This window comes from Labrus bergylta, chromosome 9 (assembly GCF_963930695.1).
Source record: "Labrus bergylta chromosome 9, fLabBer1.1, whole genome shotgun sequence".
NCBI classification, from domain to species: domain Eukaryota; kingdom Metazoa; phylum Chordata; class Actinopteri; order Labriformes; family Labridae; genus Labrus; species Labrus bergylta.
The window spans coordinates 28771719-28786469 of record NC_089203.1 but is presented as its reverse complement, the minus strand read 5'-3'; the positions used below and the strand labels follow the sequence as shown (position 1 = coordinate 28786469).

At 40.9% G+C, this 14751-nt stretch overlaps 1 protein-coding gene across 6 annotated transcripts in view; it reads left to right on the top strand.

Annotated features, from left to right (window-relative positions):
• The window catches only part of gria2b (glutamate receptor, ionotropic, AMPA 2b), a 62256-nt gene that overhangs the window by 38326 nt on the left and 9179 nt on the right, over positions 1-14751 (top strand). For all 6 annotated transcript variants that reach the window (XR_010666849.1, XM_065958549.1, XM_020645082.2 and 3 more), the window contains exons 4-11: positions 6945-7141; positions 9159-9212; positions 9306-9464; positions 10940-11107; positions 12036-12140; positions 12232-12339; positions 13009-13215; positions 13368-13735. Coding sequence is in view for 5 of the 6 variants with exons in the window: in XM_065958549.1 (XP_065814621.1) it covers positions 6945-7141; positions 9159-9212; positions 9306-9464; positions 10940-11107; positions 12036-12140; positions 12232-12339; positions 13009-13215; positions 13368-13735 (1366 nt within the window). In the remaining variant the exon portion in view is untranslated. The remainder of the gene's footprint in view (positions 1-6944; positions 7142-9158; positions 9213-9305; positions 9465-10939; positions 11108-12035; positions 12141-12231; positions 12340-13008; positions 13216-13367; positions 13736-14751) is intronic.

Sequence of the window (14751 nt, the reverse complement as noted above, 5' to 3'; positions counted from 1 at the left end):
GAGAGAGAGAGAGAGAGAGATTGTGAGTGACTGAGCGGGTTGGTAGATGATGCAAGGATGTGTGTGGGTGTTTCTCAGTCAAAGAGGGAGCAGGAGTTGCCACTGGTTATGATGAATTCTATTAGCATGTTGAGGCTAATGGATGAGCCGACACCAGCGTTGTCAGCTGTTGTCAGTAAGTCAGTTTAGATAATGGATGCATGTATGTGGGCGGAAAGGCGCTCAGAGGCACTCTTAATTACATTCCTTTGTCTCGCTGAATGCAGACATGTTCTCAGTAAGACTCGGAGAAGTGCATGCTCCCACCAATTCTGAGGGTTTGTTAGTGCTGCTACTTGGATTCATTGAAAAGGAACAAAGAAAGGGAAAGAAAGAAAAAGGAAATCATATTTGTACCACTTGGCCTTTTTACAACAAAACACAGTGTTCAATTCGTCTTACATGTTCAATATCATCACAGGAAGCAGGGTGCTCTTTACATAGTGACCAAAAGACCCGGCACAGACGAAGAATTTGTATCTTTTCTTTTGTCTTTTCACAACCTCAACCAAGTTTTTAATTACCTTACCCTAACCAGACTCTTAAATTAGATAACACAATGAGGAGTAATTGGCTTACAATCATCAGTTGTGCAAAACCGCAATCCAATGAAAGCCAACTGCTCTGATTGTGCTGCATGTGTAAACGCATTTGGTTGAACATTTGCCATGTAAACGTAGGTCTTCATTTGCCGCTGTTTGTTTTTCATCTTGTTTCTGGTGCAAAAAAAACTGCTTATCTTTGCTTTCTGCTTAACCCTGTTGCCTTTTGTTATTCAGAAAAAAAACACCCCCAATTTCCACAATCCGTGTGCAAAAAAAGTGATGAAAATATGATCATGAGTCAGTTTTTAGTTAGTTTTATTCTGAAATTGACCAGACGCTGTGTGCATTTCCTTGTCTGACTTCCTGTCTGGGTTGTTATACTCTGTCCAGCTTGAGGCGTTCCTGGAGCGTGCTCCATCGAAAATAGACTCACAGCGCTTTTGAAACTGAGCAGAGCACAGTGGCACTGCTGGCACGCTCCGGAGACTGACCACTGACTATAGTCGCAGCGAATGTCAGCACAGTGCGCGTTGATGGCGGATCGCGTTGCGCACAGAATATGTGAAAATTGGGGGTTAGGATCCTGCATGTAGTTATGATAAGTGATTTACCTTAAAGGTTTTTCTTTGCAGTCATGACAAAAAACCCTCCTAGCTGTTTTCCTCATTTTACTTTAATTGACACTGCATGATCTATTCACATGTACTGATAGTTAAATAATCAATCAATCAATCAATCAATTTTTATTTGTATAGCGTCAACTCATAACAAGTGTTATCTCGAGACACTTTACAAAAAGCAGGTAAAAGACCTTACTTATTGTTATGTTACAAAAAGCAGGTAAAAGACCTTACTCATTGTTATGTTACAAAAAGCAGGTAAAAGACCTTACTCATTGTTATGTTACAAAAAGCAGGTAAAAGACCTTACTTATTGCTATATTACAAAGACCCGGCCTATCCATCATGAGCACTTTAGCAAAGCAGCAAAAGTTACAGTGGTAAGAAAAAACTGCCTTATTAAAAGGCAGAAATCTTCAGCCGGACGAAACAGCCTTCACAGGCCTAGACTGCGCCGGGCTTGGAAAGGGATAGGGGGAGAGATGGGATAAGATGCAGAAAGGGGGATAGGGAGCAATGGGGTGGGGGGAGGCAAGCTGTCCATCAACAATCCGGTGGAGAGGGGGTTGTTCTGGCAAGCCGTCAACCAACGATCTCGAGGAGCCCAAGAGCTCCCAGGAAAGTAGGTGGTTAGTGACTGAGATTTACAGATAGATACATGCAGTAATATGATGTTCTGTATATGCACAGAGAGAGAGAGAGAGAGAGAGAGAGAGAGAGAGAGAGAGAGAGAGAGAGAGAGAGAGAGAGAGAGAGAGAGGAGCTCAAGGTGCCAGTTCCCCCGGTAGTCTATAGTCTATATAGTCTAAGCCTATAGCAGCATAACTAACAGCTGGTCTACACCAGCACCAGCCCTAACTATAAGATTTATCAAAAAGGAAAGTTTTAAGTCTATTCTTAAAAATACAGACTGTGTCTGCCTCCCGGACCCCGGCTGGAAGACGATTCCAGAGGATAACTGAAGGCTTTACCTCCCATAGTACACTTAGAGACTGTAGGTACCACTAGTAGGCCTGCATTCTGGGACCGTAATGTTCTCGAGGGGCAGTACGGCACTAGTAGCTCCTTAAGATAAGCAGAAAGACTTCCTTAAACAGCTTGGTTGGGATTAGGTCTAAAAGACAGGTTGACGGTTTCGACGCAGAAATAATTGAGTTTAGCTCTGAAAGGTCGATTGGAGAAAAACAGTCTAGACTAATATCTGGTCCTGGAACTGTCTCTGCCGTATCAGACGTATCTGCACCAGGTAAGGGCAGGAGGTTACTAATTTTGTCTCTAATGTCTAGAATTTTGTTGTTGAAAAAGCTCAGGAAATCATTACTGCTGAGGGCTAGAGGAATACAAGGCTCAATGGAGCTATGACTCTCTGTCAGCCTGGCTACAGTGCTGAAAAGGTATCTAGGATTACTTTTGTTTTCCTTGATTAGAGAGGAGTAGTATGCAGCTCGAGCGTGACATACAGCCTTCATATATTTTCTATGACTATCCTGCCAGAATAAACGAGATTCTACCGTTTTGGTTGAGCGCCATATTCTTTCAAATTTTCAAAATAGTGTTTCTTTATCTAGGGGGTCTTATTACACTGTTATCAATGTGAAGTTATTCTCCTAATTGAAGCACTCGGTTAGAGAGTCTGTAAGAGAGATGGTACTCTGAGTAGTGTATGCAGAGAGTGGACAGTTATACCTGCGGGAATGATGTTGGACCTTTACCATTCTGGATGATGGAGGAAAACAATAGCTTGATGTAAAGAGATTATGGCCATTATGAATTTGTAGGCATTGAGCCGCTTTCCTCCATGCATTATTTATAAACCATTCCTGCCTCATTTAAATAGTTTTGCATCACATTATGCATATGCTTACACAGTCACATACATCATTGCCTTCACATGTTTTTGATCAATGAGCATGAAGTTGTGTTTTTACAGTCAGGGCTGCTTGTGTGGCCACCAGAAGAGAGGAGATAATCTTGTCAAGGAGAACGATGTCATGGCAACTGTTTCTCCCAAAACGCTGCTTTGCAAACTAACGCATGTTTCTGTATTCTCCACGGGAGCCTTTTTAAATCCAGGTCAAGAGGTAAAGAAGCGGTCACCGATGCATTGTTCTGTGCCTGGTTGAATGGATGGCATTATGTTGGCTGTGAGCCAAGACGTAACATATGCCTGATTCTGAGCCGAAGCAATAATAAGGCATTCATAACCAAGGGGGATATGCATCATACAGTACACAGAGTGTGGACTTAGCAGGAAATTAGTGTCAGCTTGATATAGAGCAGCAATGAGGTTTTTCTTTTAATAAATTCATCAGACGCCTGTTAAACAACAACGCCACAAAGCGTGTGAAATAAGGTCCATAGTACATGTCAGTCCAAATGTTTTTGACTTTTTTGGAAGGCACAACCGAGCTGTGATGTAAAGCAAGTAATCCAACAAAAAATGGTCTTTTGTTTGAATGAATTATAAAGTCATTACTGCGGGAACAAAGTGCTGATTGCACTTCTCAGCTAACCTGCCCCGCACAGAAGGGACCCTTCCAAGAAGATAAAATGTCAAACTGTGTTACCATCCTAATCTATTTTTTAAATCTTGCCTGTGGCTGTTTTCACTCATGGTTAGGTCCATTTCACCACAGAGACTTCACTGAAGAAAAAAAAACAGTGCTGCTACGGTTACCGGACACTGGGGATGTTTTTTTTTATGTCTGGTTATGCCGTTTTACAGATTTCATGTTTCTGTGTCGGGACTATCTTTTCAATCCTCGAGTAAACACTACTACACCGTTTCTTCTTTGTAGGTGGAAAGCTGTAGATGTGTAGAGTAAGAGATTAAATGAGCAGCTTGCAGCTAGAAATGCAAATTCAGAAATGTGATGAGACTGCTACATCAGAAGCTCCTCGAAAGAAGCATGCAGAAAAAAATAAGCCAATGGCATTGATGTTTGGACATACTGATGACCTGCACGGCCACATTTCACACTAACATGCATGACACAAGGACGTTTAATCTCACTCTTAACCACCATTAATGCAGCATCAACATTGACTCCCACATTTTTGCTTCTGTCCTTTCATTATCTTCACGGTGAATCACTATAAATTCTAATTATCTTTTTTAATAAGCATTGATGAGAGCGTCAGATTTAACCACACCATGATGACCTTACTGTAATTATGATGTATAGTTCCTTCAGATAAAACTGCAAGCCTCCATTTTCCTCCCCAACATCATAAAACCCACTGCCGCGTCGCATGAAATTGATTACATCTGTAATTCAGCTCGCAGTAGCAAGGCGGGCTGAAACACTCGACCTTTTATCAAACCGCTCTCCAAATGCCCTCTGCAGACCAGGGATCAATATGACCGGAGATACAGCTGTGGAACAAGATCAAGAGGGTGCTGGGAGTATGAGTTTGAATGTGCCTCTTACAGACTGCTCTTCAGAATGATGGACAGCTGGCTGGTTGTAATTGAATTACTCTGATGTAGCAGCATCTGTCTGTTCTTCAATTAATCATTTAGCCTTTCTTGTTCTTACGTACGGAATAAAGAGCTGATATCTAAGGATTGTACTGCTTTAAAGAGGGTCTTTTCCTAATTATATTATTGAGGCAGTAAGGAGTTTCCCCCCTTCTAATGCCAGGGAACCTGCGTTGAAGACCCTGAAAGGTTTGTGCTTTTAGGTGTGGTCTGAACACCTCTGAACAAACATTAGCCATTTACTTCTTTGAGATTTCAAGTAAAGCACGTCAGGATTTAGAGTCCAAGCAGCCTGCTCAGGGACAGGTTATTGGATAGTTGCTTCACAAAAAAAGTGTGGTCTCTAAAGGTAATGTGATGAGTCTTGAGTTTGCAGGCTGTCCTTAAAATGGCCTATTCGATTATACCAGGTGTGAAGCCAGTGAGGAATGAGAAAAGAATGGAGGAAGCCACACTCTTCTTAAAGACATCCAAAAAGACGAGGAAAGGGAAAAGGCCGTGGAAGCAACATTTATCAAAACTATCTCCACCAGAGATCTGTTTACTCTTTGCTGCATAGGTTTAAGAACACACCGATCAGCCATTACATAATGACCACAGACAGGTGAAGTGAATAGCAATGATTATGTGTTTGCAATAGCAGCTGTTAGTGGGTTGGATATATTGGACAGAAAGTGAACATTTTGTCCTCAGAGTTGATGTGTTGGAAGAAAAAGTTGATGTGTTGGAAGAAAATGGTAATGCTAAGGAGCCACTCTGGCATGGGCTGAATTGTCATGTCTAGACAGCTCGGTCAGAGCATGTCCTACTTTGCAGCTCTTGTGGGCCGGTTCCTGTCTGCATTGGTCAGCACCTACCAAAAGTGGTCCAAGTAAAGAAAACTGGTTAACTGGCGACAGGACCAAAGCTCATACATGTGCTAGGGGAGCGATCAAACGGGAGAGCTACTGGAACTCAAACTGCTGAAAAGGTTAATGCTGGTTTTGATCGAAAGGTGTCAGAATACACATTGCATCATAATTTGTTGTGCAATTTGCTTAATAGTCAAAGACCAGTTGGGTTGCCAATGCCAACGACTATCCATCGTCAAAAGCTGCTAGAATGGGCACCTGAGCATCAGAGCTGGACCAAGGAGTTGGTGAAGTTGGTGGCCTGGAGGAAAACAACAATTAGGTAGATTCTAAATTCCCCAGATCTCAATCCAATCCATCTGCTGCACAGGCAGGTCTCCATCTAGAAATTTACAAGACTTAAAGGATCTGCTGCAAACATCTTGGTGCTAGAGACCACAGCACTCCCTTCAGATGTCTTGTGGAGCCAATGTTTTGTCAGGTCAGGGCAGTTTTTGGCCTTGACCTTACAAGAGGTGCGGCAACACAATATAAGGCAGGTGGTAATAATGTTATTGCTGATTGGTGTATGGTATTTCTTCATTTGCTGAGGTTACAGACATTTAGATTTTCAAACTTTCAAGTATTTTAGCAGTTTGAGAACTACTCATGTTGGCTCAAAAATGGAATTCCTAACTTAAGTAGGGATAAGCCAACGTCTGTTTAAGTATTGAGAAGAAAAGACGAGAAAGCTCGGTTTAAAAACTCACTCATTACTCAGGGATATAAAACTTTTGGTGTCGATGCAGTCAAGAGTATTATTAGACCCACTTTCCGCCTACATGTTGGTCAGGTTCATCACTGAACACGCATGACTCATCTCGATGGGCTCTTTACATAAAGCTTTGACTCTCTGCTCAACCTCCACTGGGTTTAAATAAGCAGACACTGAAGGCAGACAATCTCCAATAAAATACCTACGCCCATGCTTTTGAATATGTCTAGTCTGCTGAATAAATTGTTTCAAGTTTATTTCATATTCTCTCTGCATCTGCATTGCTGTTTTTCCTGCATGTGTTGCTCTGACTTTTACTTCTTTGTTGAAGTGCAGATGCGCCAACACAAAATAACATGCAACCAAAAGAAGCCCTGGTGGTATTACTGGGAAGCTAGTATCAGGGAAATGAGGGATTCACTTCATAAAGTGCATGAGGAGACAGACATACTGTGCAGACAAAATGCATAATAACGTCTATGTTTCCACCTTCCAGGGTTGGTAAAAACCATTTATGGTCCCATGTGTAAGCTGGATATCTCCGAAACTTTGACAGTTCCAAAAGTTTATAGTTCCCCAAGGGATACCATGGATAAATGATTAAGACAGGCAGTGTGAACAACGTTTTTAATCCCACTTCATTTCCATCCCCAGGCCTGACGACGCTGCAGGTTGTTCTGGACATGGCAGCAGAGAGGAAATGGCAGGTGACAGCCATCAATGTGGGGAACTTAAAGGACGAGAGGAAGGACGAGGCCTACCGCTCGCTGTTCCAGGATCTGGAGAACAAGAAGGAGAGGAGGGTGATCCTGGACTGTGAGCAGGACAAAGTTAAAGACATCATGGAGCAGGTAGAGTGTAGAGTTGTCATGTCATGTTTCCCCTCATACATAAAATGTTCAGTGTCCATATGGGGAATTTGGTTAGTGACTTTTGCAGGGTGTAATGAGGCCATTCTAGGTATCAAACAGGTGACTGTCCTAATGGTTCCATTTGTACGGCAATATCTTAAATGCAGACATCACTCCCATGACAAAACAAATCCATAACTTCTTGGATTATCTCAACTCGATGAACGATGAGACCATTACTTTCATAACTTCAGAAATGTGTTGTCGTTGACAATCTGCTATACTGGTGTTCTCCTGAAAGATTTGGACAGTGTTCTTTGCAATGTAATCGCAGGGGGTTAAAGTAGTGTCAAAGTATCTCTAGGTGAGACTTGACAGTAAGTAAAACATTTATGTCTTTCAAAGCTGCCTCTAGACTTTTGACTGGGCGAAGTTAACCTGAATTAAGAATAAGGAAACCTGGATGAGGCTCTGGCTAAACATCCCAACAATTGTGCTTTGGGATACTCTTTTGTGTTGTTAAATTAGGACGTTCCATAAAGTATCTTTTGCTAATAAGTGGGATTAAGTGAAATCTGCAGGATGTTCAAGATAAGTAGAGGAGTCATAAAGTCTGTCAAGTGACTCATTAATAACTTAGACAAATCTACCTTAAATCTTCCCATGTTAGCCATCATAAGCTGCTGGTCTGGGGGCTTTAGTGAATTTGAATGCTAATGACTTAAAAGCAGAGTCAGTAGTTTTTGTCCTAAAAACTAAAACAGACTTATGCAGAAGTAATGCTGTTTAAGCAGCACTCATGGGCCTCCAAACATGTGTGGTGGTGACTGTGGCTTCAGAGATTGGATTTGTTTGTGTTGATTTGGTTAACGAGGGACTGAGTAGGCCTCACCAAACTCCTTTCTGAAATGTCCACTAAACTGAACCAAAATTAAGCTCTATTGTACAAAATGAAGCATACTTAAGAACAAAACTCTGAGTATTTGGTCATGAAATGTGATTTTGAACAGCCAAGACAATAGTGGGGGGGGGGTCTCATTATGGTAAGAAAACAAACAGCGGTAAGAGTAAATAACACTTGGAAATGATCAGCAGTATTTTAATCTCTACCAAAATGCAGGGAATGTTAACAACGGCATTATCCCTTAATTGCTCCTGTAGGACAAAAGTGATAATCAGCTGAAATATGAGCTTTTGATACAGCACTTGGAAAAACAACATTGCCTGGTGGACCTGGCCGTCCAGCAGATGTAGAAAAGCACCATAACAATTACACTAATTGTCCTTTTAGGCTGTAAACAAAACCGCAATTAAAGGCAAAACAGATGCACATAAACAGGTTATTTTTATTTCTCCTCTTACCCGCGAGAGAGGCTTATCGATTAGCATTTAAAGCATGCCAACGTCTGCTTAATCGTTGCTGAATGAAATCAATGCCCACAGCCTCGGAGCCTGTTTATCTGGGAAAAACAGATCCCTGTTCAGGTGGAAGTTTCTCGCTTCATGTCAAAGGCATTTACGTAGAAGATCCAATACATTATTATTCAAATCTGCTTCAAGTAGCTGCCCCAACAAACGGAGACGCCAGTCAAGCAGGAGGATTAGTTTCAGGTGTGTCGTTTATTTGAGGCACTGCAACGGTGAAATATTTTTCCGCAATTTTTCTGCTTTCTGTTACTTTCCTGATAAGAGTAGTGGATATCTCTGTTCAACAGCGTTTGTGATAATGAACCCCAACGTTTTAAAGGCGATAATGGCCAGAACTGGCTGGCATGTTAGGGCTGATAGTGTCAAATTTTATTGTCTGAATATAATGGTTGAATTATGTATTTTGAATATTACTGTGATTACATTTATGCTCGTCTTATCTTTGGTGGTCGACGTTTTCATTTTGTCCAACAACACAAAAAACTGTAAAAACAGCCTGCATTGGAGCCGTTTGTCATTTTAAAGCAGTTATCTTAGAATTCCTTTGAGAGCTTCATTGTATGCTATTTATATTTGTGTGTCTTTGCAGGTCATCACAATTGGCAGACATGTCAAAGGCTACCACTACATCATAGCCAATCTGGTAAGTTTACACAATAGCTCCATTTATTCCAGTAGATTTCAAAACATTGCACATTTCAAAGATTATGTAAAGATAACATTTTGCTATCTTTAGGGTTTTATTGATGGGGATCTATCCAAAATCCAATATGGCGGTGCCAACGTGTCAGGCTTTCAGATAGTGGATTTTGATGATCCTTTGGTGTCCAAGTTTGACCAGAGATGGGAGGCCCTTGAAGAAAAGGAGTATCCTGGAGCTGACAATAAAATAAGGGTGAGTATATGCATGTATACACAGAGAGAATTTACGCCATTTCTGACAGAATTTGTGATTTACGTTTGGAAGCCATGCAACGGCAATGACACATCACAGTGCGGGTAGTTGCGAACTTGATCTGTTAACTTTTCTTCAAAACATTCCGCCATTGTTGTAACGGCTCTCTGCTGTCTCCGATGTTGTCATTTCCAATCTCATCACCATACAACTCTACACTGCTCCTAGTGGTTATGCTGCATCTCGCATAGAGTTAATTTCTGTGGATGTACATAACCACGTAGTTAAAAGCATTTAGTATACCCGGGGCTTAAAAGGGCAGCATATGAAGGCAATCTAATGCAATCCATTACAACAGCTTGTCATGAATTATACTTTACAAAACTACAGTTTTTGGTTTTTGCTGATTAATCAGAAGATTGTATTACTTAAGTCATAGTGGTGATGGGGAACTGAACTGCATTATATTTAATTGTTCCTAATATTTTGCTCCCTTCATGTATGTTAATAGAGTGGGATACATATCTCTCTTCTCCTGTCTGTGGGACTTTTCAAAGGAAACTTTACTGACAATTGCCAATGCTCCATCCCCATTTAACACGTATAGTTTGAGCACTCAGGCTTGACAATCAAACCGTACAGTGGAAGCACATGATTCATGAGCTTTGCTTCTTTGTCCTAAATGAGTCACTTGTACAATGTGAGTTAACTTTCCACCACCACATTCATACCATGGCACAGTGTATGCCCAGCTGTAATGCATGTCACGATACCTGTGTGCAAACGTCTTTTTTTTCTATATTTGTTGTGCAGCATTGTTGGTTGAAAATGTCACTGAAAGCACTTAAATGCTAACCCTAACCCTAACTCTAATGTGTTTATGCCCTCAAAGTAAATCATGCTGCCTCCATCTTCATTGTGCAACTTTACACTTACATGCACTCATCGTATGCATTATTAAACGTCTTATGTTCATATGTTGAGATTTGTATGCACTGTTGCACTAACATGCATTTTCCCATAAGCTGAGTATTTTAATTTTGTTTAACCTTGTGTAAGATAATTATTTTCTCGATAAAAAAATGTGATGATGATGATGAGGCTTTTTCTTGAGATCAAAGAGTTAACCCAGGACACATAATTGACATTTCCAGTGTAGTTTGCCTTATATCACCGCAGAGTATATTTAGATAGGTCTTTGGTGGTGGAGCTAAGCATCCTATTCCTTATAGTCCTCCTTAAATTGACTTATTTTATGAAAAATTGTCAAACTATAATAAGTGACAGCGCACAGCCAGCAGCATGGTACATAAAGATAGAAAACAACCTTGGGACAACATCAAATGTTTACTGCACAGGATTTCACTACCCCTGGGTTGGATGAGGGTTTATATAATAGTACGGGTTAAACTCAGGGATTCCTACCTCTTTTGGAGCCCTATTCTGAAAATGTCTTTCTCATTTTTCTGCCCTAGTACACATCAGCGCTGACCTATGACGCGGTGCAGGTGATGACGGAGGCCTTCCGCTATCTGCACAAACAGCGCATCGACTTTACCAGGAGGGCCAACACTGGGGACTGCCTGGCCAACCCTGCCGTTCCCTGGGCTCAGGGAGTGGAGATTGAGAGAGCACTGAAACAGGTAAGACACATTTTGTTGGTGAAGACTTGAATAAAGACTAAAAATGTAGGAAATCACACCCACAAAGGCAGAAAACGCTCCATAGAGATTGATTATAGACTGGTATCCAGGAAGTCTGGATATACATAAGAGTTCAGGAATCTAGGAATGGATACACCCAATGTATTTTGATTGAATTTGGCAGTCAGCAAGAGAAGACGTGGAGAATATTTTTCCAACTGTCTCATCCCATGCTGTGTCTATGCTAAGATCTCCTCTCCAATCTGGACACAGATAGCCTCCTTATGTTTTTCCAATGTGCTGTCGCTCAGCATGAGCACCCATTTGAAGTCATTCATGATGACTTTGTGGAAGAGGAGAAAATAACAGGATATCCATCCTGTGTTCCACTGTGGCTCATGCCTAATAGGTTCAGAGACGTCTCTGAAGCTTAAATGGACGAGCTGGAGAGAATCAGAGAATACCATTCTAAATCTAAGAGGACGGCCTCTGGCAAAAAAAATACATATTTTGCAGTAGTCATATTAAGTGACTACTGCATTTCATAACACTTTGCAAATACAACTACTACCACAAATGTTCAACCATAACTCCTTATATTATACCAACTTTGTTTGTCAAAATGTTTAATGCTCTGATACTTTTCAATAACTTTTCAGAGAAAATTGGAGTAGACACTGCCTAAACTGCGCATACATTGGACATTTTTTTTATATCAACTGCATTAGTTTAAAGTACTAGTAATTGTTCTTTTTTTATTTTGGTAACAACCCAAAACTCCAGTGGCTGTAAGGGTCACCAAAGCTTACATACTCATAACCGAAGGACCTCCAATTATAGCGTCAGTTTAAGATCAATGGAAAATTAGTACATGCTGTGAAAGTCACTTTGAAGATGCCATGTTGTGAACAGATTTTCTGTCTCTTAGGTCCGTGTGGAAGGCCTGACAGGAAACATCCAATTTGATCAACATGGCAAGCGAGTCAACTACTCGGTGAATATCATGGAGTTAAAGACTAATGGTCCTGTAAAGGTAAGCATTTTTGTGGTCCCCTACTTTGACATAATGTAACTGTGGAGGGTTTTAATGCAATCCTACATATTATTGTGTTTCCTCCAAACAGATTGGGTACTGGAATGAAGTTGACAAAATGGCCGTCACCAAATCTGATGTCTTTGCAAACGAGTCAACAGGAATGGAAAACAAAACAGTTATTGTCACCACCATCTTGGTAAATACACATGGTTTAATTAGGATAGAGTACTTTTAATTGAGTTTGTTTGTCTTCCATTTCGACAATATGATGAAACAACATTATGAAGGAATTTGGCTTGGTGTGCGTAAACACACACAGTGCTGTTACACCTCCCCCTCATTGACAATGTGCATCTGTTGAAGAACAGAGGGTGGCAGGTGTTCAATCCAATAGTCCTACCCATCAAGATGTGCTACCATGCGGCTCTGTGCAATTCAGGGAGCAGTATTTGTCACGGTATAGCCTCTGATCTAGCTTCATATGCTGTAAGCAGGGGACTGGGGTGAGCTGTAGAAATGGGATGAATGGACACCATTCTCCCTGTTGAAAGTAATTGCACTCTAAGAGCGACTTTGAAACTAATATTAAAGTTGGAAAAGTTACAGATTGTTGCTTTAAGGAGTGGATGGTTTTCTTTTTCTTGTTGTAGCTCATCATGTCTGTAGGATCCTAGTGTTCATTTTGACAGCCGTAATAAAAGAGGGCCACTTATTTCTTAAGAGAATGATGTGATTGTTTAAGACCAATGCCCTTTTGTATTCTTAATGAACTGTCAGGCGGGTGTGAAAGCCTGGTCTTTTGAAGCATTGTAATTCAAACCTCTTGTGCTGAGCAGTGTTGTCTGGTTTTGTCTCTGTCTTTCAGGAAGCTCCGTATGTCATGCTGAAGAAGAATGCCGACCTTTTTGTTGACAATGAGCGCTACGAGGGCTACTGTGTAGATCTGGCTACGGAGATAGCAAAGCACTGTGGCTTCAAATACCAACTGAAGATAGTGGGGGATGGGAAATATGGAGCCAGAGACGCAGAGACCAAGATCTGGAATGGGATGGTTGGAGAGTTAGTTTATGGGGTAAGTAAATCCCTCATTAAGACCATATGACTTATAGTATTCTTTGATACACCTCTATACAATGCTTTATTAGCAGAACAGATATGTGATGCTTGAGAAGTCAAAAATGACCTTTTAAAACCCTTGCCCTGATTTGTAATTTGGTTTAATAGAAAGCAGACATTGCCGTGGCTCCGCTGACCATCACTTTGGTTCGAGAGGAGGTGATTGATTTCTCCAAACCCTTCATGTCTCTGGGAATCTCCATCATGATTAAGAAGCCTCAGAAATCCAAACCAGGAGTCTTCTCTTTCCTGGACCCACTGGCCTACGAGATCTGGATGTGCATTGTTTTCGCCTACATCGGTGTCAGCGTGGTGCTGTTCCTTGTCAGCCGCTTCAGCCCGTACGAGTGGCACACTGAGGAGTACGAGGATGGGCAGATCCAGACCAATGAGTCGACTAATGAGTTTGGCATATTCAACAGCCTCTGGTTCTCCCTTGGTGCCTTCATGCGTCAAGGCTGTGACATCTCACCGAGGTAGGTTAGAAAAAAAACTCACCACCAATTTACCAGAAGTTTCTGGTGAGTTGCAAGTCATGATTTACTACGTATTCATAAATTGGGGTGTGTTATATCACTTATCACAGAACCTGAGAGAGATTATTTAGCAGCTGAGAATGTATATTTCAAGGCACCAAACTGTTAAGTCATTGAAAAAAGTTGTCATGTGAGACAGTCTATAGGTCAAACACTTAGGTCCAAAGAAGAGTATCAGATCTATCTGATTGACAGATATCAAAGGGCACAAGGATGATTATGCAAGTTATGCTGTATTTCCAATATGGCCACCAACATGGCTGGGCTTTCAAACGCCTGTTTAGAAAAAAATGGGTGAATCTATAAGGGTATGTCCATGTCCTGACAAATTTTGACACGTGTTTTATAACAGCATTTGATTAAAGAACATTGCAATGTGCATTTGACAATTGACTGTTTGCAGTGTCTGCTTATGACACATGCAAAATGTACCATTTGTTGCAGTTTAATATTTGTCTGTAAATCAAGTCAAGAAACAATTTTAAGCCCAAAATCAGAAATCCTTATTTGCCTCAGAGTGCTTCAAAGTTTTTTAGGAAACAAATCCTTCTCCTCTTGCGTCCTGGATGCAGATTGTTCTCAATGTTTAAGATTTTGGACGATACTCAAGCAACATACCAATCCGACAAACACATTTTTGAGCAAACTGAAGAAGTGTTCATTGAAATATACGACAGCTATGAATCTAATCAAGGTGATTTGTTATTGAATAAGAACAATGAGTGCTTAATTTATTGGGAACATCATGTTAACCTTAAAAAAAACAGTTTGTGAAATCAGAGTAGTAATCTGGTGACCTAAAGAAACAGTCTGAAGTGATTCATGTTGTAATGCCTCACTTGCTTCACAAAAAGTGTTAGCATGCTCTGCCCACTGATCTTGTACAGTTGCTGAATCTTTTGCTATGTAGGTGTTAACACTGTGTGAAGTACTGCTGAATGAAAGAAAGCTGATGT